Below are 26,382 nucleotides of genomic sequence, written 5' to 3' on the forward strand. Positions count from 1 at the left end.
GATCTAGCAAAACTATATGTAAATCACTTGTTCCTCATCCAACTTCGATCAGTTGTTTTGACATTCATTGAGTCTCAATTTTTACTATGATTTTGCCAAATAGTTGTTTTCTAACTGCACCTCTCTTCTACATATACTAGCTGCTATTCCGTCTTCCTATCTTTCTATCCACTCTTAACAGCGTCTGGCACACAGCAGGCACTCAAGACATTTGCTCAATGAATGAATGACTTGGCCGGGCTTCCCTGACAACGTTTGGCAGGGGCTTGCGTTGCTCAGCCACTTTAGGCAAGCTCTCCAGTCTTCAGAGTCACGCAGGGGCTTCTCCGAGGTAAAGGAAGACAACGATTGGCTCCTTCAGCTCCAGCGGCCCAACAGACCGCAAGTGGAGAGCGGCAGGGACCAATGGGTGCCGGCAGGAGGCGAGGCCTGCCACGCTGCAGCGGTATAACCGTGCGGCCAGCGCGCGTATCTTTCCCCGCGCTGACGATGGCTGCAGCGTCCTTTATAACCACTTTGGTCACCCGACTGCTCCGGTCCGCGCAGAGTGGCCGCCTCCGTCAACGCCCTTTCCACCTCTCGGCAGTGCGGTAAGAGGGTCGGCGGGCTGGGTCAGCGCGGAAAAGCGAGGGAGCTGAGCGCCGGCCCGCCTCGGGACGCCTTTCTGAAGCATCTCGGTCCCGGGCGGTGGTGGCCACAGAGAGGGGTGTGGCGGGGCGACGCGGCAGCCCGGCGTGGCCTCAGCGTGCCGCTAGGGATCTCGCTCCGCGCTGAGCCGGGAGCCCGCCTTTCGGAGGGAGCCGTCTCCGGCCAGCTCCCGGCGTTGCCCTGTCTCGAGGCCAGTCCGCCGGTGGGACAGGGCCCACGGTGTGGAGCAGAGGCGCAGGCGGGCTCTGGGGCGCCACGATTTACATGGGAGCAAAAAGAAGTCACCGGCCAGGACCGACCGTGGCCGTGAAACCCAGAGCTGGAAAGCCGAGACGTTTTGGCGAGCGCGAGTAAGAGTTGTAAGCGAGCAGCCTTCAGCGACCCGCCCCTTCCCGGAACCCTAGCGGCGGAGAGGGTTAGAGCAGTCTGATGAAATCCCCCACAAGCTTTGCTCGCCCGGTACCACCCCTTCCCTCCTCCTCCAGGCTGTGGATGTGGCTCGCGCTGCTCTACGAGCTGCCCCTTTCCCTCCCAAGCGAATAAATGTGCAGTGGTCACCGGGACTTTGACTGCAGCCCGCCTGGAGTTGGTCAGTGCCAGATTGAGGAAACTGAGGTGGTGAACACCCGGGAAGAGAAGAGGGAAAGCTCGGTTTGAGTTTTCTTAGGGAGGTTATAAATATTTCATGATATTTCTGATATTTCACAAATTCCCATTCTAAACATAGATTGAAGAGTTTTGGGGGGAGGGAGAGATGTGATTTCAGTTCCCTAAATCTATGCACCCTCTTTCCTTTCAGTCTTTAGAGCTTATTTGTAACAGCAGCCCCTTTATCCAGGTACTGTGCTAGGCTGTGCATTAATCAGAGATGGAAAAAAACGGTTCTTTCTTTAGTGGAACTTCCCTACCTGTCAAGGGGCAGAACAGTGTGTGATTTCCAATCAGTGTAAACATGCTATTAGAGATGTTTTCCAAGGTGCTGTTGGGGCACAGAATGGGGATTAATGCATTAAAAGAAATATTATTTGAGACTTCCCTGGTGGTACAGTGGATAAAAATCCACCTGCCAATGCAGGAACATAGGTTGGATCCCTGATCAGGAAAGATTCCACATGCTGTGGGGCAACTGAGCACGTGTCCACAACTACTGAGCCTGCCAGCTGCAATTACTGAAGCCCGCAAGCCCTAGAGCTGGTATTTTCTGGCCACCTGTGCTCCCGGGGCCACAGAGAAGCTCCCACAATAAGAAGCCTGCAGTTGGCAAGAAAGAGTAGCCCCTACTTGCCATAACCAGAGAAAGCCCTCGGGCAATAGCAAAGACCCAGCGCAACCAAAAATTTAGTTAATTAACATAAAAATATTAATTTATTTGGCCATACTGGGTCTTAGTTGCGGCAAGTGGGATCTAATTCCCTGACCAGGGATGGAACTGACCCCCTGCATTGGGAGGTCGGAGTTCTAGCCACTGGACCAGCAGGGAAGTCTCTAATCCATTGTTGAAAGATTTCTGGGGAGACATTCAAGGATTTTCTTAGTCTGACCCTGATCTGCCTTTCCAGCCCCATCTTTTATTACTCTCTGTTCTCCTCCCTCTTCCTCCCTCCCTGAGTTCTGGCCACATGTGGTTCCATGATTGAAAAGAGATTTATAAGGAGCTTCCAATTTGTAATCTAAAGAACTGGAACAGTTTGCTCACACTGTCTAGTAACCAGTGTCCTCCTTTCACTTTTCTGGATGAATAGGCTTCCACATCTCTGAAGGCAGTAAGTACATTTAGTATTCAGGGTTCTGATGTATTGCTTTGATTACTGCTAGTTGGTAAAATTAAAACATCTTTTTAAAAATATAGGTCTGCATGTATTCCTTTAGGTGGGTGGGTGGGGGTAGTGTGAGAGTTTTCATGGTTAGAGAGATAGTATTGTAGACCGTGGGGTATAGAAAAAAAAAAAAAAAAGAACTTTGGAGGCAGAAGTTTGTGTTTGAATTTTGTTACTATTGTTTCAGTTTCTTGTTCTGTATAGTAGGCTTATTATAATAGTCCCAAGTAACTGAGAGTAATGTATGTAAAACTCTAACTGAAATGTCTGCTGCTGCTGCTAAATCACTTCAGTCGTGTCCGACTCTGTGTGATCCCATAGACAGCAGCCCACCAGGCTCCCCTGTCCCTGGGATTCTCCAGGCAAGAACACTGGAGTGGGTTGCCATTTCCTTCTCCAATGTGTGAAAGTGAAAAGTGAAAGAGAAGTCGCTCAGTCGTGTATGACTCTTAGCGACCCCATGGACCGCAGCCTACCAGGCTCCTCCATCCATGGGATTTTCCAGGCAAGAGTACTGGAGTGGGGTGCCATTACCTTCTCCGAACTGAAATGTCTAGTATTTAATAAATGTAGAGTTCCATCTCCCTTTGCGTCTTTGTTCACTCATTACTGACTAATTAGTAGATAATAGAACTCTTTCCAAAATAAGTCATGATTGTGAATTGTAAATTATATCTGATACTAATTTTTCATGGAAAATCTAGTACTGTAATCTATTGAATTAGGAAAGTGAAGATGCTACTGATGGATTTTGGTTTTTAATTTTATTTGGACAGTCTTTTTTTTTTTGGACAGTCTTTTCTAGTCTGTTGATTCATAATTTTAAGGGAAATTTTTCTAAACACATCTGTGAAAGCACTTCTAAATAAGTGTTAGCTAATATGGTTAATACATTTTGGATTCCCTGTGGGGCTAATTCAGTCTCCATTTCCATTTATTCTGCAGTAGAAGTAACTTTATCTGCCCTTTGGCAAAAAAAGTTAAAAAGTTGGGAAATTAGGTAATGACACCCTCATAGGACTGTGTTTCACATTTGGCAGAGTTGTGGTCCGAGGAGGGGGGCTAAAACAATTGTATTATGAACAATACTTATTTATTGCATTGAGGCTTTGTTTTGGTTCTTGTTACTGTTTGACTTTTTTTTTTTTTTTTTTAAAGCAAATTGGCATAACATCCAGAACTTGCCTCTGAAACTTGGAACAGTGGTTTCTCCCAGAACCCTGTGTCCTTAGCTTTATTATATCATGCTAAGTCCAAATGTGCTGCTACCATTTTCTCTTAAGTTTACTGCTTTCAAAAGGAACTTTTTAATGAAGTGAAATCTAACTTCACTCAATATTTTTATAGATCCTTATTAGTATATAAATAAATAAATATAGCTATTGTATTGTTAAAGATGTGTCTCTGTAAATCTAACCAGCAGAAGAGAGTTAGAAATTAATTTTTAGTTAATATATATGCTTAGCACATTATATCTTATTTCATTTAACATAAATTACTGTTCTAAGCCCTTTTAAACTAATCTTTCACCCTATTTCTGTCCCAGGACAGGTATTTTCAGTATTATCATAGATCAAGAATGTTGCCAGGGGTACTTTATCAGCAAAGCCCTTTTGAAGAAGTTCCCTTTAACCCTAAATCTGAAATGGATTTATAAATATTAATGTGTTTTCCTTAATTTCCTTAATATACCATGAATATATATGAAATGCTGTTATATGTTTTACACTATACTAGTATTATCACATAAAATCTTGGTAAAAGCATTTGGTTTGCTATAGAATTGTGGTATCTTTAAAAAATGTTTATTTTATTTATTTATTTATTTATTTTCCAGGTCTTAGTTGCTACATGTGGGATCTTAGTGTGGCATGCAAACTCTTAGTTGTGGCATGTGGGATCTAGTTCCCTGACTAGGGATTGAACCTGGGGCCCCTGCATTGGGAGTGTGGGGTCCTTTTAGCCACAGGACCACCAGGGAAGTCCATTGATATCATCTTACTATCTCAAAAGATGGAAATACAGATTAATATAAGGTTTAGTTATAAAATTACTGCATTACATCTAAGACACTGAGACTTGGTTTAAAGTAGGTATTTAATCACGATGCAACTTAAAAGCAGGCATTGAAGACTTTTAGACTGTTAGAGCTTTAACATTTTTAATTAACAGTGGCTTGGCGAATTAATTATATCTGACCATAAAAAATATCCAGTATCCTGATGTCATCCCTGAGTATTAAATATGTGCTGTTAAAAAAAAAATATGCGCTATAAGGGGAAATAGATTGTTCCAGTGTTTCAAAGAATCATATTCTTAATCAGTGTTGAGTTGTAGCATTCCTTATGGCACTGGGGGCAAAAATCTGAAGGGAAAGTCTTGTTTTCAGTGGGAGTCCTTTTTCTTAAGGTATACCTTCTTGTCCTACTTGGAGTAATGTGAACTTTACTGTGTGGATATATGTAGAAATAAGAAAGCCAGGAATCTTCCACATTGGAACCCAGGAAGAGCTGCATAATCAGGTGTTATTAGGGAGAGATAGGCTTTCAGAGATTTGAACATATTTTGAGGCACTACAGGTTCTTCTAGATCTGAGTTGTCTCACTGTCTGTCCCCCAACAAGCAGTTTCTCATCCCTGTGTTTCTAGTGTGTGAATGTAGATCAGAGAGAGGCTCTTACTGATCTAGTTCCCTACCACTACTTCTGATGCATAAACTTTTGCACTAACTAGACTGCAGGCCAACCTAGAAATTGTTGTTCTGGACATCAGATACTCACTCCTGGTGTGTCAGCTGTGGATGGGGTATTGAGGTCTTGTGGTAGAGCACACTGCCATCTATGAGATGGATTTGCCCTAGTCCCCCTTCCAATCCCTATTCTTTTTTAAAAAAATTAATTAATTAATTTTTGGTTGTGCTGGGTCTTCCTTGCTGTGCAATGGCTTTCTCTAGCTGCTGCAAGCGGGGGCTACTCTTCGTTACAGTGCACAGGCTTCTCATTTCGTGGCTTCTCTTGCCACAGAACATGGGCTCTAAGTGTGCGGGCTTCCGTAGGGGCAGCTCACAGGCCATAGCGTGATGCCTTCCTAACTGTGCCACATAGGATTAGCTGCGCTGAGGTATGTGGGATTTTCTTGGATCAGGGATTGAACCTGTATCCCCTGCATTGGAAGGTGGATTCTTATCCACTGTACCACCAGGGAAGTCCACAATCCTTATCCTGAAAAAATCTTTTCGAGGAAGAACTATGGAGAGCAGTTGTTGTTGTGTCTAATCTTTGCAACCCCATGGACGGCAGCATACCAGGCTTCCCTGTCCTTCACCATCTCCTGGAGTTTGCTCAAACTCATGTCCATTGAGTCGGTGATGCCATCTAACTGTCTCATCCTCTGTTGCACGCTTCTTCTTATGCCTTCAATCTTTCCCAGCATCAGGGTCTTTTCCAATGAGTCAGCTGTTCCCATCAAATGGCCAAAGTATTGGAGCTTTAGCTTCAAGCAGCAGTCCTTTCAATGAATATTCAGGGTTGATTTCCCTTAGGACTGACTGGTTTTATCTCTTTGCAGTCCAAGACACTCTCAAGAGTCTTCTCCAACACCACAGTTCAAAGGCATCAGTTCTTAGGTGCTCAGCCTTCTTTATGGTCCAACTTTTACATCTGTAAATGACTACTGGAAAAACCATAGCTTTGACTATGGACCTTTGTCGGGAAAGTAATGTCTCTGCTTTTTAATATGCTCTCTAGGTTGGTCACAGCCTTTCTTCCAAGGAGCAAGTGTCTTTTAATTTCATGGCTGCAGTCACCATCTGCAGTGATTTTGGAGCCCAAGAAAATAAAATCTGTCACTGTTTCCATGAGTTTTAAGCCACCTTTTTCACTCTTCTCTTTCACCCTCATCAAGGGGCTCTTTAGTTCTTCTTCACTTTCTGCCACGAGGGTGGTGTCGTATATGTATCTGAGGTTATTGATATTTCTCCCAACAATCTTGATTCCAGCTTGTGCATCATCCAGCCCAGCGTTTCTCATGATGTACTCTGCATATAAGTTAAATAAGCAGGGTGACAAAATACAGCCTTGACATACTCCTTTCCCGATTTGGAACCAGTCTGTTGTTCCATGTCCGGTTCTAACTGTTGCTTCTTGACCTGCATACAGATTTCTCAGGAGGCAAGTCAGGTGGTCTGGTGTTCCCATCTCTTTAAGAATTTTCCACAGTTTGTAGTGATCCAGACAGTCAAAGGCTTTAGTGTATGTAGTCAATGAAGCAGAAATAGATGTTTTTCTGGAATTCCCTTGCTTTCCTCTGTGATCCAACAAATGTTGGCAATTTGGTCTCTGGTCCTTCTGCCTTTTCTAAACCCAGCTTGTACCTCTGGAAGTTCTCAGTTCGCATACTGCTGAAGTCTAGCTTGAAGGGTTTTGAGCATTGCTAGCATGTGAAATGAGTGCAATTGTATGGTAGTTTGAACATTCTTTGGCATTGCCCTTTTTTGAGATTGGAATGAAAACTATTTTTTCCAGTCCTGTGGCCACTCCTGAGTTTTCCAAGTTTGCTGACATATTGAGCGTAGCACTTTATCCAGGTCATTAAGCCCTTTTTCTGTTTAGTTCTTCTGTGTGTACTTGCCACCTCTTCATCTCTTCTGCTTTTGTTGAGTCCCTTACTCTTTCTGACCTTTGTATTTTCCATCCTGCATGAAATGTTCACTTAATATCTCCAGTTTTCTTGAATAGCTTTCTAGTCTTTCCCATTCTATTAATTTCCTCTATTTCTTTGCATTGTTCACTTAAGACTTTCTTATCTCTCTTTGCTATTCTCTGGAACTCTGTATTCAGTTGGGTATATCTTTCCCTTTCTCCCTTGCTTTTTGCTTTTCTTCTTTCCTCAGCTATTTGTAAAGCCTCCTCAGACAACCACTTTGCCTTCTTGCGTTTCTTTTTCTTTGGGATGGTTTTGATCATTGCCTCCTGTACAATGTTAAACCTCCATCCATAGTTCTTTAGGCATTCTGTCTACCAGATCTAATCCCTTGAGTCTATTTGTCACCTCCATTGTATAATCATAAGGGGTTTGATTTAGGTCATACCTGGATGACCTAGTGGTTTTCCCGATTTCCTTCAATTTTAGCCTGAAATTTTGCAGTAGGTATTGTCCAGTGTATTGTTTATTGGTTTAACTGCATAACATCATTTAAATATTTAAAAGTATGTATAAATTAAAAGCCAATTCACTAACTGGGAAATGATTCGAACCATATGACTAGATGCTAACATGGGCAAAATATAAACTACAAATGGCATATAAGCATAGAGAACAAAACTAACATCACAGTGGTGAGAGATCAAATAAAACATTGCAAATTAACATTTTTTTTTTTTAACCTACAGTTGTCAGACATCAGGAGGCAGGATGATATAGCATTAAGAACCTAGACTCTGGATTCAGAAGAGCTAAACACTTAGCTTATGTCAGGTAGTAGTTATCAGTTACTTAATTCTCCGAGTTTAGATTAATGGTAGTAATTATTTCAATCAAATTTATTTTCTTAAATATGTAGTTGGACACAGATTTACCTCTTGAACCTCTCCTTCAGATTTCAGTTGTCCCTTGATTAGGAACTATGTAGTCTTATCTAAACTTTTAGTTTGGGAAAGTTTTTTTTTCCCAGTTTTACTCAGAAGTAATTGACATACGTCACATCCTTAGTAACTCAGTGATGAAGAATCCACCTGCAATACAGAAGACACATGTTTGATCCCTGAGTCAGGAAGATCCCCTGGAGAAGGAAATGGCAACCCACTCCAGTATTCTGCCTAGGAAATCCCATGAACAGAGGAGCCTGGTGGGCTGCAGCCCATGGGGTCTCAGAAAAGTCGGACATGACTTAGCAGCTTAACAACAACGATTGACATACATCTCTGTGTAAGTTTAAGGTATACTGCATGATGGTGTGATTTATATACATTGTGAAATGGTTACCACAATAGGTTTAGTTAAAATTCATCATTTCATATGTACATATGTTTTTAAAAACTTTTTGTTTAATCTTTGGCTGTGCTGGGTCTATGTTCCTGCACGCATTTTGTCTCTAGTTTTGGCGAGCCGGGCTGCTCTCTCGTTGTGGTGCTCCAGCTTATCACTGCGGTGGCTTTTGTCTTGTGGCCCGTGGGCTCAGTTGCCCTGTGGCATGTGGGATCTTCTGGACCAGGGATCAAATCTGTGTCCCCTGCATTGCAAGGCAGATTCTTCACCACTGGTCACCAGAGAAACCCTCATATAGATATTGTTACAAAAATAAAAAAGATAAAAATTCTCCTTGTGATGAGAACTCTTAGGATCTCTTATGTTAGCAAGTTTTCTATATATTATACAGCAGTGTTAACTAAAGTCTTCACTGTATATAGTACATTATGTCCCTAGTGCTTATTAACCTCATAACTAGAAGTTTGTACAGTCATCCTTTAGTATATGAGTAGGATTGTTTCAGGAACCCCAAGGATACCAAAATTGCCAGATGCTGTAAGTCCCTTATATAAAATGGCATGGTATTTGTATACAGCCTATCTTCCCATATACTTTAAATCATCTCTAGATTATTTATTTATAATACCTAATACCATGTACATGCTGTGTAGATAGTTGTAAATACAATGTAAATGCTATGTAAATAGTTGCTAGCAAATTCTTGTTTTGCTTTTTGGAATTTCCTTCCAAGTATTTTCCACCCATGGTTGGTAAATCCTTGAATGGGGAACCAATAAATACAAGGGCCCACTGTGCCTTTTGACCATCTTCTTCCAATTCCTCCTCCCCTTCTACCCAAAGTTTTTGGTATTTAATGACACTTTTGTAGTCTTTATTTATTCTTTACAAAAATTCAAGCTATTTTTTTGGTGATTCTATTGCCTTCTGCAGAAATGAAGCTGTTATCATTTCTGGAAGGAAACTTGCTGAGCAGATCAAGCAGGAAGTGCGGCAGGAGGTGGAAGAGTGGGTGGCGTCTGGCAACAAACGGCCACACCTGAGCGTGGTTCTGGTTGGAGAGAATCCTGCAAGTCAGTCCTATGTCCTCAACAAAACCAGAGCAGCTGCCAGCGTGGGTATGTGTCACTCTCAGAGCCCAACTACTGTTAAATTGAGATTTAATCTTGAGGCAAACTCTATTGTAACTTATGATTCTTTTTTCAGCTTAGAAAACCCAAACAGAGGAGGCTAATGTGATTCAACTGAATCCAAATATTTGTCAGAAAGAAATCAGGCTGTATGTTGGGGAGGAGGTTTATAGACTAAGACTGGAGGAATACGGTTGGTTTCTCGGTGTCTTCTGGAATGTAATCTAAATTCTGTTATAGTCTAACTTTGATAAGTGACCTTGAACACCGTTTACATCTGCTTTCCTCAACTGATCAATGAGTCTGTGACTAAAGTATTTGAGCATTTGGTTGAGGAGACCTCAGTGATGTGGCCTGGAATAGTCTTGGATTTGAAGGAAATGACTCTGGCTTCCTTGACATAGGCTCTGGTTTCTCCACCAGTGGGTTCCAAAGCCAATTAAATCATACAGTTTAGACGTGGTTGAAGGTTTGGATGCAGAAGGAGCAGGTCTGAGTGATGGGAGGCCTCACTGTACTGAAGACTGTGTGGCCACAGAGCAGAGGTGAATAGGCTCAGTTGTGCCCCTGCCTGACTATCTGTGGGCCAGTGGTCTGAGCACTGTGCGCCTGCCCTTCTGAAGGGCTGTGAAACCACTGCACCATGAGCCCATGGCGTTCTCTGCTCTTTATCACTGAGGATTGAGGCCTCCTGCCCTCTTCATTGAAAAACCTCTAGGGTTCCCCGAGTAGCTCAGTGGTAAAGAATCTACCTGCTAATGCAGGAGACACAAGTTCAGTCCCTGACCTGGGAAGATCCCATGTGCCATGGATCTGCTAAGCCCAGGCACCACGACTATTGAGCTTCTCCACAAGAGAAGCCTTGTTGCAGTGAGTCTGCACACTGTAGCTGGAGAGCAGACCCCACTGACCGTAGCTAGACCCACAGACCCCACCAACCACGCAGTAACAAAGACCCAGCACGGCCAAAAGCAATTATAAACACAATTATAAAAGAAAACCCTTTAGAACCTCTAGAAACTAGTAAGTTGTGGCTTTCTAAAACTTTGGAATGGGAGGTAGCATGGTATAGTGGAAAGAAAGTGGACTTTGGAACTGCAAAGACTGGCTTTGTCACTAGCCGGCTTATGTTTCCATTTCTCTGAGCCTTGTCTATAAGATGAGGTTAATGAAGAATTGATGCTTTTGAACTGTAGTGTTGGAGAAGGCTCTTGAAAGTCCCTTGGAGTACAAGAAGATCAAACCAGTCAATCCTAAAGGAAATCCTAAAGTCCTGAATATTCATTGGAAGGACTGATGCTGAAGCTTAAGCTCCAATGCTTTGGCCACCTGATATGAAAAACTGTTCTCATTGGAAAAGACCCTGATGCTGGGAAAGATTGAAGGCAGGAGGAAAAGGGGACGACAGAGGATGAGATGGCTGGATGGCATCACTGACTTGATGGACATGAGTTTGAGCAAGCTCCAGGAGTTGGTGATGGACAGGGAGGCCTGGCGTGCTGCAGTCCATGGGGTCGCAAAGAGTCAGACACACAACTGAGCAACTGAATTGAACTGATTGTATATATGTAAATCCCAACTTCCCAATTCATTCCACATCCCCTTTCCTATGCTTGGTATCCATAGGTTTGTTCTCTATGTCTGTGTCTGTATTTCTGCTTTGCAAATAGGTTCATCTATACCATTTTTCTATAATCCACTTATATGCATTGATATATAATATTTATTTTTCTCGTCCTTCCTGACTTCCTATGCTAATCTCTAGGTCCATCCATAGCTCTGCAAATGGCACAGTTTTGTTCCTCCTTGTGGCTGAGTAATATTCTGTTGTATATTTGTGTCACATCTGCTTTTTCCGTTTCTCTGTTGATGGCATTTAGATTGCTTCCATTTCCTGCCTGTTGTAAAATGTGCTAAGTTCCTTCAGTTGTGTCCTACTCATTGTGACCCTATGGACTATAGCCCCCCAGGCTCCTGTCCATGGGATTCTCTAGGCAAGAATACTTCCTGACTCAGGGATCGAATCCACGTCTCTTACATCTCTTGCGTTGACAGGCAAGTTCTTTACCACTAGCGCCACCTGGGAAGCCCACCTATTGTGAATAGTGCTGCATTTGGTCACATTGTAAATGGTGTATCTTTTGGAATTATGCCCAGGAATGGAATTGCTGGATCATATGGTAGTTCTAGTTTTAGTTTTTTAAGGAACCACCATAGTATTCTCCATAGTGGCTGCACCAATCCACATTCCCACTAAAAGTGTAAGAGGGTTCTGTTTTCTTCACACCTTCTCTAGCATTTATTGTTTGTAGATCTTTTGATGATGGCCATTCTGACCAGTGTGAGGTGATACCTCATTGTAGTTTGATCTGTACCTCATTGTACAGATCAGTGTACCTGATTGATCTGCATTTCTCTAATAACTAGTGACGTTGAGCATCTTTGCATGTGCCTCTTGGCTATCTGTATTTCTTCTTTGGAGAAGTGTCTGTTTAGGTCTTCAGCCTGTTCTGTGATTGGGTTGTTTGTTTTTTTGATCTTGAGCTGCATGAGCTGTTTGTATATTTGGAGATTAACCCCTTGTCAGTTGCTTCATTTGCAAATCTTTTCTCCCATTGTGAAGGTTGTCTTTTGACTTTGTTTATGGTTTCCTTTGCTGTACAAAGCGTTTGAGCTTAATTAGGGCCCATTTGTTTATTTTTGCTTTTTATTTTCTTTAGGAGGTGGGTCAAAAAAGATCTTGCTTTGATTTATGTCAGAGTGTTCTGCTCATGTTTTCTTCTAAGAGTTTCATAGTGTCTGGCCTTACATTTAGGTCTTTAACCATTTCCAGTTTATTTTGTGTATGGTGTTAGGGAGTGTTCTAATTTCATTCTTTTACATGTAGCTGTCCAGTTTTCCCAGCACCACTTACTGAAGAGACCGTCTTTTCTCCATTGTATATTGTTTGCTCCTTTGTCATTAGGTGACCATAGGTGCATGGGTTTATCTCTGGGCTTTCTATCCTCTTCCATTGATCTATGTTTCTGTTGTTGTGCCAATACCATACATACTATCTTGATTATGGTAGCTTTGTAGTATATTCTGAAGTCAGGGAGCCTGATTCCTCCCCCTCTGTTTTTCTAAAGATAGCTTTGGCTCTTCAGGGTCTTTGTTTCCATACAAATTGTAAAATTTGTTCTAATCCTGTGAAAAATGCCATTGGTAATTTAAAAGAAATTTCATTGAATCTGTAGATTGCTTTGGATAGTATAGTTATTTTTACAATATTGATTCTTCCATACCAGGAACATAGTATATCTCTCTGTGTGGTCTTTGGTTTCTTTCATCAGAATCATATAGTTTTCTGAGTACAAGTCTTTGCCTCCTTAGTTAGGTTTATTCCTGGGTATTTTTTTTTTTTTCTTTTTTTTTTTTTATTCCTGGGTATTTTATTCTTTTTGTTGCAGTGGTAAATGGGATTGTTTTCTTAATTTCTCTTTCTGAACTCTTGTTGTTAGTGTATAGGAAAGCAAGAGATTTCAGTGCATTAGTTTTGTATCCTGCAACTTGACCAAATTCATTGATTACCACCAGTAGTTTTCTGGTGACCTATTTATGATTTTCTGTGTATATAGATTCATGTTATCTGCAAACAGTGATAGTTATACTTCTTTTTCAGTTGTGTTCCTTTTATTTCTTTTTTTTTTTTCTCTGATAGCCATGGCTGCATCTTCCAAAATTATGTTGAATGGTAGCAGCGAGAGTGGACATCCAAGTCTTGTTCTGATCTTAGAGGAAATGCTTTCAGTTTTTCACCATGAGAAAGATGTTGGCTGTGGGTTTGTTGTATATGACCTTCATTATATTGAGGTAAATTCCTTCCATGCCCATTTTCTGGAGAGTTTTTATCATAAATGGGTGTTAAGTTCTTTCAAAAGTCCTGTCTGCATCTATTGAGATGATTATAGTTTTTATCTTTCAACTTGTTAATATGATATATCACATTGATTGATTTGCATATATTGAAGATTCCTTGCATCCCTGGGATAAAATCCACTTTCATGGTGTATGATCCTTTTAATGTGTTATTGGATTGTTGACTGGTATTTTGTTGAGGATTTTTTTTTTTTTTAATCTATGTTCATCAGTGGTATTGGTCTGTAATTTTCTTTTTTGTGTGATATCTTTGTCTGGTTTTGGTATTAGGGTGATGGTGGCTTCATAGAATAATTTTGGCAGTTTTTATTCTTCTGCAGTATTTTGGAAGAGTTTGAGAAAGATGGGTGTTAGTTCTTCTCTAAATGTTTGATAGAATTCACCTGTGAAGCCATCTGGTCCTGGACTTTTGTTTACTGGAAGATTTTTAATCACATTTTCAATTTCATTGCTTGTGCTTGGTCTATTTTTTTTCTATTTCTTCCTGGTTTGGTCTTGGAAGACCTTTCTAAGAATTTGTCCGTTTCTTTTGAGTTGTCCATTTAATTGGCATATACTGTTTGTAGTAGTCTCTTATGATCGTTTCTATTTATGTGGTGTCAGTTGTAATTTCTCCTTTTTCATTTCTAATTTTATTGATTTGAGTCCAACCTTTTTTTTCCCTTTGAGTCTGGCTGAAGGTTTATCAATTTTGTTTATCTTCTCAAAGAGCCAGCTTTCAGTTTCATTAATATTTGCTATTGTTTTCTTCATTTCTATTGCGTTTATTGCTTCTATGATTTTTATGATTTATTTCCTTCTGCTAACTTTGGGTTTTGTTTGTTCTTCTTTCTCTAGTTGCTTTAGATGTAAGTTAGGTTGTTTGAGATTCTTTTATTTGATTTCTTCAGTCATCTCTTGGTTATTTTGTAGCATATTGTTTATCTTCCATGTGTTTGAATTTTTTACAGTTTTTTTTTTTTTCTGTAATTGATTTCTAGTCTCGTAGCATTGTGTTCAGAAAAGATTCTTGATACCATTTAAATTTTCTTAAATTTACTGAGGTTTGATTAGTGGCCCAAGATGTGATCTATCCTGGAGAATGTTCTGTGTGCACTTGAGAAGAAACTGTATTCTGCAGCTTTTGGGTGGAATGTCCTGTAAATATCATGTCTATCTGGTCTAATGTGTCATTTAAAGTTGTGTTTCCTTATTAGTTTCTGTCTGGATGATCTGCCCATTGGTGTAAGTAAGATGTTAAAGTCCCCCATGATTATTGTGTTACTGTCAATTTCCCCTTATATGGCTGTCAGCATTTGCCTTATGTATTGAAGTGCTCCTGTGTTGGGGGCATAGATATTTATAATTGTTATATCTTCTTGGATTGATCCCTTGATCATTATGTAGTGTCCTTGTTTGTCTATTTTGTCTTATATGATTATTGCAACTCCAGCCTTCCTTTGATTTCCATTTGCACGGGATGTCTTTTTCCACTCCCTCACTTTGAATCTGTATGTGTCCCTAGGTCTGAAGTGCGTCTATTGTAGATAGCATATTCAGTTCAGTTCAGTCGCTCAGTCATGTCCGACTTTGCAACCCCATGGACTGCAGCACGCCAGGCCTACCTGTCCATCACCAACTCCCATAGTTTACTCAAACTCTGGATGCCATCCAACCATCTCATCCTCTGTCGTCCCCTTCTCCTCCCACCTTCAATCTTTCCCAGCATCAGGGTCTTTTCCAATGAGTCAGTTCTTCGCGTCAGGTGGCCAAGGTATTGGAGTTTCAGCTTCAACATCAGTCCTTCCAATGAATGTTCAGGACTGATTTCCTTTAGGAAGGACTGGTTGGATCTCCTTGCAGTCCAAGGAACTCTCGACAGTCTTCTCCAACACCACAGTTCAAAAGCATCAATTCTTTGGCACTCAGCTTTCTTTATAGTCCAACTCTCACATCCAAACATGACTACTGGAAAAACCATAGCTTTGACTAGATGGACCTTTGTTGGCAAAGTAATGTCTCTGCTTTTTAATATGCTGTCTAGGTTGGTCATAACTTTTTTCCCAAGGTGCCGGGTCCAGCCTCGGCAGGATCCAGGGGATACCCTCGGGATGAACGGCGTCGGCAAGAGAGAGACGTGAGACCAGCCTTGATAGGGCCAAGTCTGCGAAGGAGAGAGAGAGAGAGTGACCAGACGGGGGGTGCAGCCAAGTCTGGCAGAGTTTGGCAATGCTTTATTTTTTACCGTGGCTTTTATACCCTAAGTTAGTACATTTCTAAGGGGACGATAGTTTAACATTACATCAGCTTGTTCTTCACAAAACCAGGGTGTTTTCTGCATGCTTCTTTGTTTATGAGGGTCTTGTACATTATCTTCTGGCCTTGGGGCCTATTGACATTTTATGACCTAGGTGAATGCAAAGCTGTTTTCCGTAATCTATTCTTTAATGAACACAAAGGTCAGTCCTTTTGCAGAAGTTATCAGTTAAATTTATCTAAAAGGTTTACCACACAAAGACTCTGCAGCTCCAGTGAGGCAGCCCCTGTTTAGCATTCCTGGTTAAAATGAACAATTCTAAACTCTTATTTTTCTAAATCTTTAACTATAACCACTTTTAGAATAATATTTTATGTTCTCTAATAGGGCTTCCTCACCCCCGAAGGGCTCTGTGCCTATTAGGGCCTTTATGTGATCAGGTTCTTTATGCTGTTTATGATTAAGGTGTTGTGAGCAGTCATGTGCATTAGTACGCATTTGCCAAGCAGGCTAGAATGCCGGCAAAGGGGTCTAAATGGAAACACTCCTTTCATCCTGGATAATCTTATAGGATACCACCATCCGGCGGACATATTAATTAAAGTTCTAAGTTGATTCTGTTTGGAAAGAGATTGGGGAAGGCCTTCTACCCGTGTCACAGAAATTAGGAAGTAGTCTAATATAGCAAGCATCAGAAAGACAGAGATCATCTTTAAGGTGAGCGCCGGGGCAGCTTTTCAAAATCCCTGAAGTCCTGATCTGCCTTGCTTGTCAGGTCTCCTCCTCACGACCTTGTCATGGGTGGGATCTCGTGTGCTGGCTCCCGGCACCAAGGAGCAAGTGTCTTTTAATTTCATGGCTGCAGTCACCACCTGCAGTGATTTTGGAGCCCAAAAAAATACAGTCTCTCACTGTTTCCCCATCTATTTGCCGTGAATTGATGGGACAAGGTGCCATGATCTTAGTTTTTTGAATGTTGAGTTTTACGCCACCTTTTTCACTCTTCTCTTTCACCCTCATCAAGGGGCTCTTTAGTTCTTTGCTTTCTGCCATGAGGGTGGTGTCATCTGCATATCTGAGGTTATTGATATTTCTCCCAGCAATCTTGATTTTAGCTTGTGCTTCATCCAGCCCACCGTTTCTCCTGATGTACTCTGCATATAAGTTAAATAAGCAGGGTGACAATATACAGCCTTGACGTACTCCTTTCCCGATTTAGAACCAGTCTGTTGTTCCATGTCCAGTTCTAACTGTTGCTTCTTGGCCTGCATACAGATTTTTCAGGAGGCAAGTCAGGTGGTCTGGTGTTCCCATCTCTTTAAGAATTTTCCACAGTTTGTTGTGATCCACACAAAGGCTTTTGCGTAGTCAATAAAACAGAAGTATATGTTTTTCTGGAACTCTTGCTTTTTCGATGCTCCAGAGGATATTGGCAATTTGATCTCTGGTTCCTCTGCCTTTTCTAAATCCAGTGTGAACATCTGGAAGTTAACAGTTCACATACTGTTGAAGCCTGGCTTGGAGAATTTTGAGCTTTACTTTGCTAGCATATGAAATAAGAGCAATTGTGGGGTAGTTTGAGTATTCTTTGGCATATAAATGGGTCTTATTTTTGTATACATTCAGTCAGTCTGTATCTTTTGGTTGGAACATTTAATCCATTTACATTTAAGGTAATTATCAATATGTATGTTTCTATGACCATTTTCTTAGTTGTTTTGGGTTTTATTTATTTGTTTTGGCTCCGCTGGATCATTGTTGCTATGTTCAGGCTTTCGTTCTTTCTTTTTTTTTTTTTTTATGTTCAGGCTTTCTTTAGTTGTGGTGAGTGGGGGCTACTCTCTTGTTGTGGTGCCTGGGCTTTTCATTGCAATGGCTCCTCTCGTTGCAAAACACGGGCCCTAGAGTGCATGGGCTTCAGTAGCTGTGGTGCATGGGCTGAGTTGCCCCATGGCATGTGGGATCTTCCCAGACCAGGGATCAAACCAGTGTCCCTTGTATTGCAAGGCAGGTTCTTAACCACTGGACTGGGAAGCCCATTGGGTTTGTTTTTGTAAGTCTTTTTCTTCTCTTAAGTTTCTCACGTAGAGGTCGTTTAGCGTTTGTGGTGAAGCTGGATTGATGGTGCTACATTCACTTAGCTTTTCCTTGTCTGTTAAGCTTTTGATTTCTTCACTGAATCTGAATGATATTCTTGCTGGGTAGAGTAATCTTGGTTGTAGGTTTTTCTTTTTCATCACTTTAAATATATCCTGCCTCTCCCTTCTGGTCTGCAGAATTTCTGCTGTAAAATCAGCTGATATCTTTAGGGGATACCATTGTATGTTACTTGTTGTTTTCCCCTTGCTGCTTTTAATATTTTTTCTTTGAATTTAATTTTCATTAGGTCAATTAATATGTATCACAACATGATTCCTCCTTGGCTTTATCCTGTATGGGGCTTTCTGTGCTTCATGAACTTGGGTGGCTATTTCCTTTCCCATGTTAGGGAAGTTTTTTACTATAATCTCTTCAAATGTTTTTTCAGACCCTTTCTCTTTCTCTTCTTCTTCTGGGACCCTTATAATTTGAATGTTGTTGTGTTTAATGTTGTCCTAGAGGTCTCTGAGACTGTCCCTATTTCTTTTCATTCTTTATTCTGCTCAGCAGTTATTTCCACCATTCCCTCTTCCAACTCACTTTTCCATTCTTCTGCTTCAGTTATTCTGCTATTGATACCTTCTGCTGTATTTTTCATTTTAGTTATTGTGTTATTCATCACTGTTTGTTTTCTCTTTAGTTCTTCTAGGTCCTTTGTAAGCATTCTTGTATTGCCTCAATCCAGGCCTCCATTTTTAAAAATTTAATTTAATTTAATTTTTTAACACCCAAAACATTTTGTCTTGTGGTATAGTTGATTAACAGTGTTGTGATAGTTTCAGGTGAATGGTGAAGGGACTCTGCCATACATATATATGTGTCTGTTCTCCCCAAACTCACCTTCCATCCACGCTGTCCATGCCTCCATTTTATTTCCAAGATTTTGGGTCATTTTACTATTATTTCTCTGAATTCTTTTTCAGGTAGATTCTATTTCCTCTTCATTTATTTGGTTTTATAGGTGTTTACCTTGCTCCTTCATCTGTAACATATTTCTCTGTTGTCTCATTTCTGTTGATGAGTAGGGCTGTGTTCCTCTTGCTGACTGTTTGGCCTGAGGCATCCAGCGTTGTTGCTTGTGGGCAGTTGGGTGGAGCTGGGTCTTGGTGCTGAGTGAGGACCTCTGGCAGAGCTCATGCCAACTAGTATTCTCTGGAGATCTCTGGTGGTCTAGAAGCCTGAACTTGAAGCTCCCATCACAGGAGCTTCTGACCCACAGCCTGGGAACCATGACCCCACAAGCCATGTGGCATGGCAAAAAAGGAAAAAATCAGACAAACAAAGTCCAAGGCAAATAATAACAAAACTGGGACAAATATACAAAAAAGAAAACAGACAAATATAACCCTCAACAAGTAATAAAAACAAATCCAAGTAACCAAAAAACAAACCAATAAAAAAACAACAACAAAAGAGAAAAACAAGGAAAGCAAAATACAAGAAGACACCCAAACAAACAAGAGAGCCCCCAAACCAAAACTGATGATAAAAACAAACCTAGACCAAGATCATGGCCTCTGGCTCCATCATTTCATGGCAAATAGATGGGGAAACAATGGAAACAGTAACAGACTTCATCCTTTTGGGTCCCAAAATCACTGCAGATAGTGACTGCAGTCATGAAATTAAAAGACACTTACTCCTTGAAAGAAAAGCTATGACCAACCTAGACGGCATATTAAAAAGCAGAGACATTACTTTGCCAACAAAGGTCCATCTAGTCAAATATATGGTTGTTCCTGTAGTCATGTATGGATATGAGAGTTGGAGTATAAAGAAAGCTGAGTGCCGAAGAATTGATGCTTCTGAACTGTGGTGTTGGAGAAGACTCTTGAGAGTCCCTTAGACTGCAAGGAGATCCAACCAGTCCATCCTAAAGGAGATCAGTCCTGGGTGTTCATTGGAAGGACTGATGCTGAAACTGGAACTCCAATACTTTGGCCACCTGATGGGAAGAGTTGACTCATTGGAAAAGACTCTGATGCTGGGAAAGATTGGAGGCAAGAGGAGAAAGGGACGACAGAGGATGAGATTGTTGGATGGCATCACCGACTCGATCGACGTGAGTTTGAGTAAACTCTGGGAGTTGGTGATGGACAGGGATGCCTGGTGTGCTGAAGTCCATGGGGTCACAAAGTGTCGGACACGAGTGAGTGACTGAACTGAAACTGAAAGCTAAACGGAAAAGAAAAAAAAAATCAAAAAACAAACTAAAAGGAAAGCTCTGTGTGTGCTCCTTTCACCAGGGTCTGCTCTTGAGGCTGGCCCAGAGCGCACGTGTCCGCACAGGCTGACTGGAGCATAGGCTTCCGTGGGCATGTCAGCAGGGGCTGGAGCAACTAGAAGAAGCCTTGGAGGGGGGCAGGCCTCTGCCTGCCTGGACCCATGACTCACGGAGGCTTTGAGCAGGAGTGGTGCTTGGGTCCACTGGGACGAGGAGGTGGGGCTCAGGCCTGGAACCCCAGCAGACTTGCCAGGGCCTGAGCAGACTGGGGAGACCGTGGCTTGAGGGGTGAGCGAGCCTGCCACACGTCACCCCGCCGAGGCTGCTGTGCAGGCGTGTGCTCCCATCACTGCCCGAGGAAGCTGGGTTGGTGGGCAGGGAAAGGTTCTGCAGTGGTGGCCCCACCCTTCATGTGCCACTCAACAATGGCGCCTTGCTCCCACTGTGGCCCAGGACCCTCCCCCCACCAACACCGCAGGCCATCCCCTTACCACCAACTGCTGTCCCCTCCCTGGACCCACTCCCCAAATCCACTCACCAGCACCCAGCCCTCCTCCCCACCGTGAGACACACAGACTGGGGTGTGAAGGGCTGCAGCATGGACTGTATGCACAGGCTCCGCTCCATCCTGCCCCACACACGCTGGCTGCTGCATTCCCCTCCCATCCTGAGGTCCCCCTAAGGAGCTGACCCCCACGGTGAGCGTGCTTCCCTGAGTGTGGGATTGTTTCCTGTCCCCCAGCTTCCCCGGAAGCTGGAAAAAAACTTTTTTCTTTCTGAGAAAACATTGCGCTGGGACTCCTTCCATCCCCCTAGGTGTCCAAGGCCCTCTACCAGTGCCCAGCGTTCGCTCCATAAGAACTTCTCTGATGCACTTCTAACACACCGTGAGGAGACGTGAACTGTATGTTATGTTCTCCTGCTCCGCCATCTTCCGTAATCTATTTTTTTAACCTTGAAAATTTCTTGTAGGAATCAACAGTGAGACCATTGTGAAACCAGCTTCAATTTCAGAGGAAGAACTGTTGAATTTAATCAATAAACTAAATAATGATGATAATGTAGACGGCCTCCTTGTTCAGCTGCCTCTTCCAGGTGAGATTTTTATAGCACCATTTAAAATGATTTCTGAGGCGTGGAGAGGCTTGTTTAGTTTATACAGTTGGCTCCTCATGTTTATTTTTCTTAAAGAAAGGGGAGGTAAATCAAGATTGAGTGAGTATGTTGTTAGATATGAGACAGACCTACTCAGAATACCAATTACTCGCTGACTTGGTATTGAGATATTAATACAAAGGACAGTGGAGGGAAGCAGTTTGGGGAGGACAAGAGGACAATGGTTTGGTCTTGGCATATGGCTTTGCTTGCTGTGTGTTCCCAATGCACAGATGAATAAGTTAAGGGGTGAGTTATAGAAGGGGAATGGGTTTTTACTGCAAACCAGGTAAGCTGGAGTCAAGCAGTGCTAACTATGTAACAGTGACTTGACCACTGCTCTGATTTCTTTTTCAGAGCACATTGATGAGAGAAAGGTCTGCAATGCTGTTTCTCCAGACAAAGATGTTGATGGCTTTCACGTAATTAATGTAGGACGAATGTGTTTGGACCAGTGTTCCATGTTACCAGCTACTCCATGGGGTGTGTGGGAAATAATTAAGCGAACTGGTAGGTATATCCATCTCAGTATTATCAAAACATACTTACAAAATGGTAAAAATTCCTGCAGAACAAACAGTGGAAACCCCCACCTCAGATCATCTAGTCCTACTCCCCAGAGCCTAACTCCCTTAGCAATTGCCTACAACTATTTTTGCTGCTTAATCCAGAAAACTCTGAAGGAAATTTAAGCTTTGATAGTGGTAATAGTGCACATTCATATAACATTTTGCAGCTTATGATTCCTTTTAGCTTTTACTATGTGTAACAAGTGATGGTTCAGTTGACTGATGAGTCAGTAAGCTAGTGATTTCCTTCATTATCACAATTAGAGTCACATCCTAAAGTGTCAGTCTTCCTTTTTCTTAGGTGCTCTAAGATAATCTGGCACTATGTGAAACGCAAATATATTTATTTTTCACAGGCATTCCAACCCTAGGGAAGAATGTGGTTGTGGCCGGAAGGTCAAAAAATGTTGGAATGCCCATTGCAATGTTACTGCACACAGATGGGGCACATGAACGGCCCGGAGGTAAGAATATTGCTCTCAGGAGGGTGTCCTCTTCTCCCTTGTGAGAGAAACTCGAGAGACTGTCCTGTGGATGCTTAGAAGTGTTTGTTAAGCTTTACTTGTCTTTGTTATAATTTTGTTAATAGGTACTTTGGGAGTAATCTTTGTAGAAGAAGATGTACTCAGTGTTACTTGAGAGTTAATTTATATTCACTAATATGGAACTAGTTCAGAAATAGATATGTCTCAGAAATTTGAGTTTTGAGTGCAAGCATGGTTATAGGCAGTTAGAATTTTCAGTTATGGCTTTGATAGTTGGAGCTAAGAAGTATACCTTATTCAAAGTTAGTATCTTGATCTGTGCCGTTTGATAGGAAAAAAAAGATCTTAGACCATTGCAAAGGATTGAATTCATATGACTGTAATGTGTCATCATTATGTCAAATTCTGTTAATTTGAGAAAAACTCTCAAAGTGATATGTTATTATCATAATATGACCATACATGATTATATCAGAGATAAAATATATCAGAACTATATATTTCCGCATATCTTTCAGCACACTTTAAAGAAAAATCCGTTAGTAATTAGAGTGACATTTTGTTTAGAAAGACTGTTAAAAAGGATAAGGAATAAATCTAATGATATATGACTCCAGCGGGCAGAGCTAGGACCAACAGGTAAAAGTTACAGGAAATTGAGTATTAGTTTTTTGTTTTTTTTTAATGACAATTGGCTGCCCAGAAAGTGTGGTGTAAGATTTGTCAATTATTTTTTCAGAGTCTTGAAAATTTCTGGCATGGTTTGCCTAGTTGAGATCTAATCCATTCCTAGCTTTGATTCAGAAATCAAAACGTCTGTTTTTTAACTCACAGGAGATGCCACTGTTACAATATCTCATCGGTACACTCCTAAGGAGGAGCTAAAGAAACATACAGCTCTTGCAGATATTGTGATCTCCGCTGCAGGTCAGAGCACCGGGGAGGGGGTGGAAGTACCTCGCTCAGAGGATGAAGATGGACTTCTTATCTTCGAATTTGTCTGCTGCCCTGTCGTTTTATTCCATATTCCCCTACGTTTGACCATAACGTCAAAGCTGCTTACAAAGATGAACGTTGTGGTTGGAATACTGATTTCTGGCATTCCATTATATATTTGATGGATAAATGTTATTTCTACAGCCTCAAAATATTTTTGTTTACTATATGAAGTTTAACTGTTTCCCTGGTTAATAGTTTTTTATCAGTTTTTGTAAAGCAAGCTAATTCATTCTTGCAGGTATCTTGAAATTGATAAGAATCTTAGAGGTGGAATATTCTTTTCAGTATAAATTGATCATTCCTATCTCCTTTTCTAGGTATTCCAAATCTGATCACAGCAGATATGATCAAGGAAGGAGCAGCTGTCATTGATGTGGGAATAAATAGAATTCAAGATCCCGTAACTGCTAAACCCAAGTTGGTTGGAGATGTGGATTTTGAAGGTAACTTTTTAAAATATAAAAGTCAATAAATACTACTTTTACTGGACAATTAGGGCAGACTATTTACTTTTTCTTTAACTTTTAAACTTATATTACCTGGTTATTACCTTTTATTATTATGCTTTTCATGTTAATTAAGAGAAATCTTTTAAAAAATTATAGTCATTCTAGAATTTTAGGTGTTTGTATCATCAAATTATGGAGAACAAATATAAAGTTTTCAGGGAATTTCTTTCTTCCCTTTAGGGTTATTCTATAATGAAAATAAGACTTTTAATAAGTCTGGAAAATTTAATGAAGTGATTTTTCTAAACCATTGAGTCTCCTAAAAAGTATTACAGACTTCTCATTTTCATACTGAGAGGAGAGCTCTCAGACTTGCAATATTAAAAGTCCAGAAAAAAGCCATATTACTAAAATTTTGGAATTCACTGATTTATTTCTCCTTTCAGTTCTGAATTTATCTGAATTTTATGCTGATACTTCTATTTCTAGCTTTCTATTTTTTTTCTCAAGCAGTCAGACCCAAGCCTAGGTATCTAAGTAATTTTTCCCTTTAGATTGGATTAAAAAGAATCTTTTTACTTTCCAGAAAATTCCTTTGCTTGGTGCTTTGGGCAAACAGTATAGTTAAATAAATAGAATAAAATTAAGAAAATATTGTAGGCAGGTTTTAATTGAAATAATCCTTATTATTATTATAGTTACACCTCCATACAGTTACCTACTGAGATGTTTCTTTTTAAATTTATTTAAACTGGAGGAAAAGGATGGCTGGTTATTTAAGTATATTCACTGAACAACTCTGCTTATTATATGCATGTTATTTTATTATTGGTTTTTTTGGCCACACTGCACAGCATGTGGGATCTTAGTTCTCTGCGAGTGCTCAGTTGCTCAATCATGTCTGACTCTTTGCAACCCCATAAACTATAGCCCACAGGCTCCTCTCTCCCTGGGATTTTCGTGGCAGGAAAACCAGAGTGGGTTGCTGTTTCATCCTCCAGGGGATCTTCTGACCCAGAGATTGAACTCAAGTCTCCTATGTTGCCTGCATTGCAGGCAGATTCTTTACCACTGAACCACCAGGGAAACCCTTAGTTGCCTGACCAGGGATCAAACCTGTGCCCCCTACAGTGGAAGCTCAGAGTCCCAACCACTGGATCGCCTGGGAAGTCCCTAAATGTGTGTTACTTTGTTAGTATGTTCAAAAGCCTTTGTTCTTGGGTAATGTAGATGTGCTTTTTTTTTTTTTTTTTTAATGAGTTTGAGGCTTATTGAGATGCTTATGTATATTATTGCTTTTTCTTTGAATGCTTCTTCCATGATATGTTAAAGTACATAGAGTTCCTTTGCCATAATTAAAGAGTTTGCCTGTCTTATTTCTGTGTAGGAGTCAAGAAGAAAGCAGGTTATATCACTCCAGTACCTGGGGGTGTTGGTCCCATGACAGTGGCAATGCTGATGAAGAATACCATTATTGCTGCAAAAAAAGTGCTGAGGCTCGAAGAACGGGAAGTACTGAAGTCTAAAGAACTCGGAGTAGCAAGTAATTGACTATTGTGTCTTCTGTGTCATGAACAGCGCTCCAAGCCAGTGCAAGAGGAAAACCAGGTCAAGAGAAATGCAGTATTTTTTCTTTACTCTACTTACATGGCTTTAAACAATGCTTTGTATTTATTGTAAGCTTAAATGAGTGGGTGTTTGCACACACAGCTCTGCAGTAACCTACCAGGGAGCATGCCGCTATCGTGCTGGGTCATGTGATCCAACCAAGAGAAGCATTAACCTAGAGATTAACAGGGAGGACCCTGTCACACTGAGAATGGCTGCTTAACTTTGTCAGGCCACTTCAGTTAAAATTTGTCTTCTTTAGAAAGGCAGCTGTGCTCACCATTATACCACCAATGCTGCCCAAACTTGTCTTTTCTATGATTACATTTCCCAAGTGCCATTCCAATAATGAGTTGATACTCACTTTAGGTTCCAAACCTTTTGAGTTCAGCTGGTCAAACCAAAGGAAAAATGTTGCTAGAGAAAATTAGGGAAAAGTTAAGAAAGAAAGAAATGATGGTAATTGAGTAGAAAAAAATTTACCCTAATTTATATATGTACTGATGATAAACAGAAGGAAAACTGCATGTTAATAGTCTCCTAAGCTACCATTTTGTGACTCAGTCATTGGGAAAATGTTTGGGGTTTTCCCATTTGCTATTAGCCCTTGTTTTATGTTCATTACCGCTTGGGGTCTCCCCATTTTACTTTTCTAGGATTGAAAGGCTTATTTGATAAATTATTCATGTGTGTTGTCATATTTTACTTTTCCTATATCCTCAAACTTCATTGTCAAATTTTTATACTGTTGGAGGCATCTGTATGGTTTCTTTAGTGTGTCTTGAAACCTATTTTTGGAAAACATAACTTGGGCTTGATAATCATTAGGGCAGCTATATATAAGTATGCAACTTACTTTGCCACCAAAGAACTGTCAACAGCTGCCGGCTTTTCTCTGCTGCACCTGTTGGCTTTCCTTGATCGATTTTTGAGAGCGAGAGTTAATACTGAATTTAATCAAACTTTATTAAGGGACTTTTTTGCATCATTTTGATTTTTTAAATAAAACACTTCTGACTGA

The 26,382-nt window shown here is 40.9% G+C and overlaps 1 protein-coding gene across 1 annotated transcript; it reads left to right on the forward strand.

Annotated features, from left to right (window-relative positions):
- The first annotated feature begins 381 nt into the window (after positions 1 to 381).
- On the forward strand, positions 382 to 26,382 carry MTHFD2 (methylenetetrahydrofolate dehydrogenase (NADP+ dependent) 2, methenyltetrahydrofolate cyclohydrolase). Its single transcript, XM_061155756.1, has 8 exons — positions 382 to 590; positions 9,383 to 9,567; positions 21,069 to 21,191; positions 21,609 to 21,761; positions 22,177 to 22,284; positions 23,140 to 23,232; positions 23,622 to 23,747; positions 25,141 to 26,382. Exons 1-8 carry the CDS (start codon positions 406 to 408, stop codon positions 25,302 to 25,304), a joined length of 1,137 nt encoding a protein of 378 aa, XP_061011739.1. The 5' UTR covers positions 382 to 405; the 3' UTR covers positions 25,305 to 26,382.

This window comes from Dama dama, chromosome 11 (assembly GCF_033118175.1).
Source record: "Dama dama isolate Ldn47 chromosome 11, ASM3311817v1, whole genome shotgun sequence".
In the NCBI taxonomy this organism is placed as follows: Eukaryota; Metazoa; Chordata; class Mammalia; order Artiodactyla; family Cervidae; genus Dama; species Dama dama.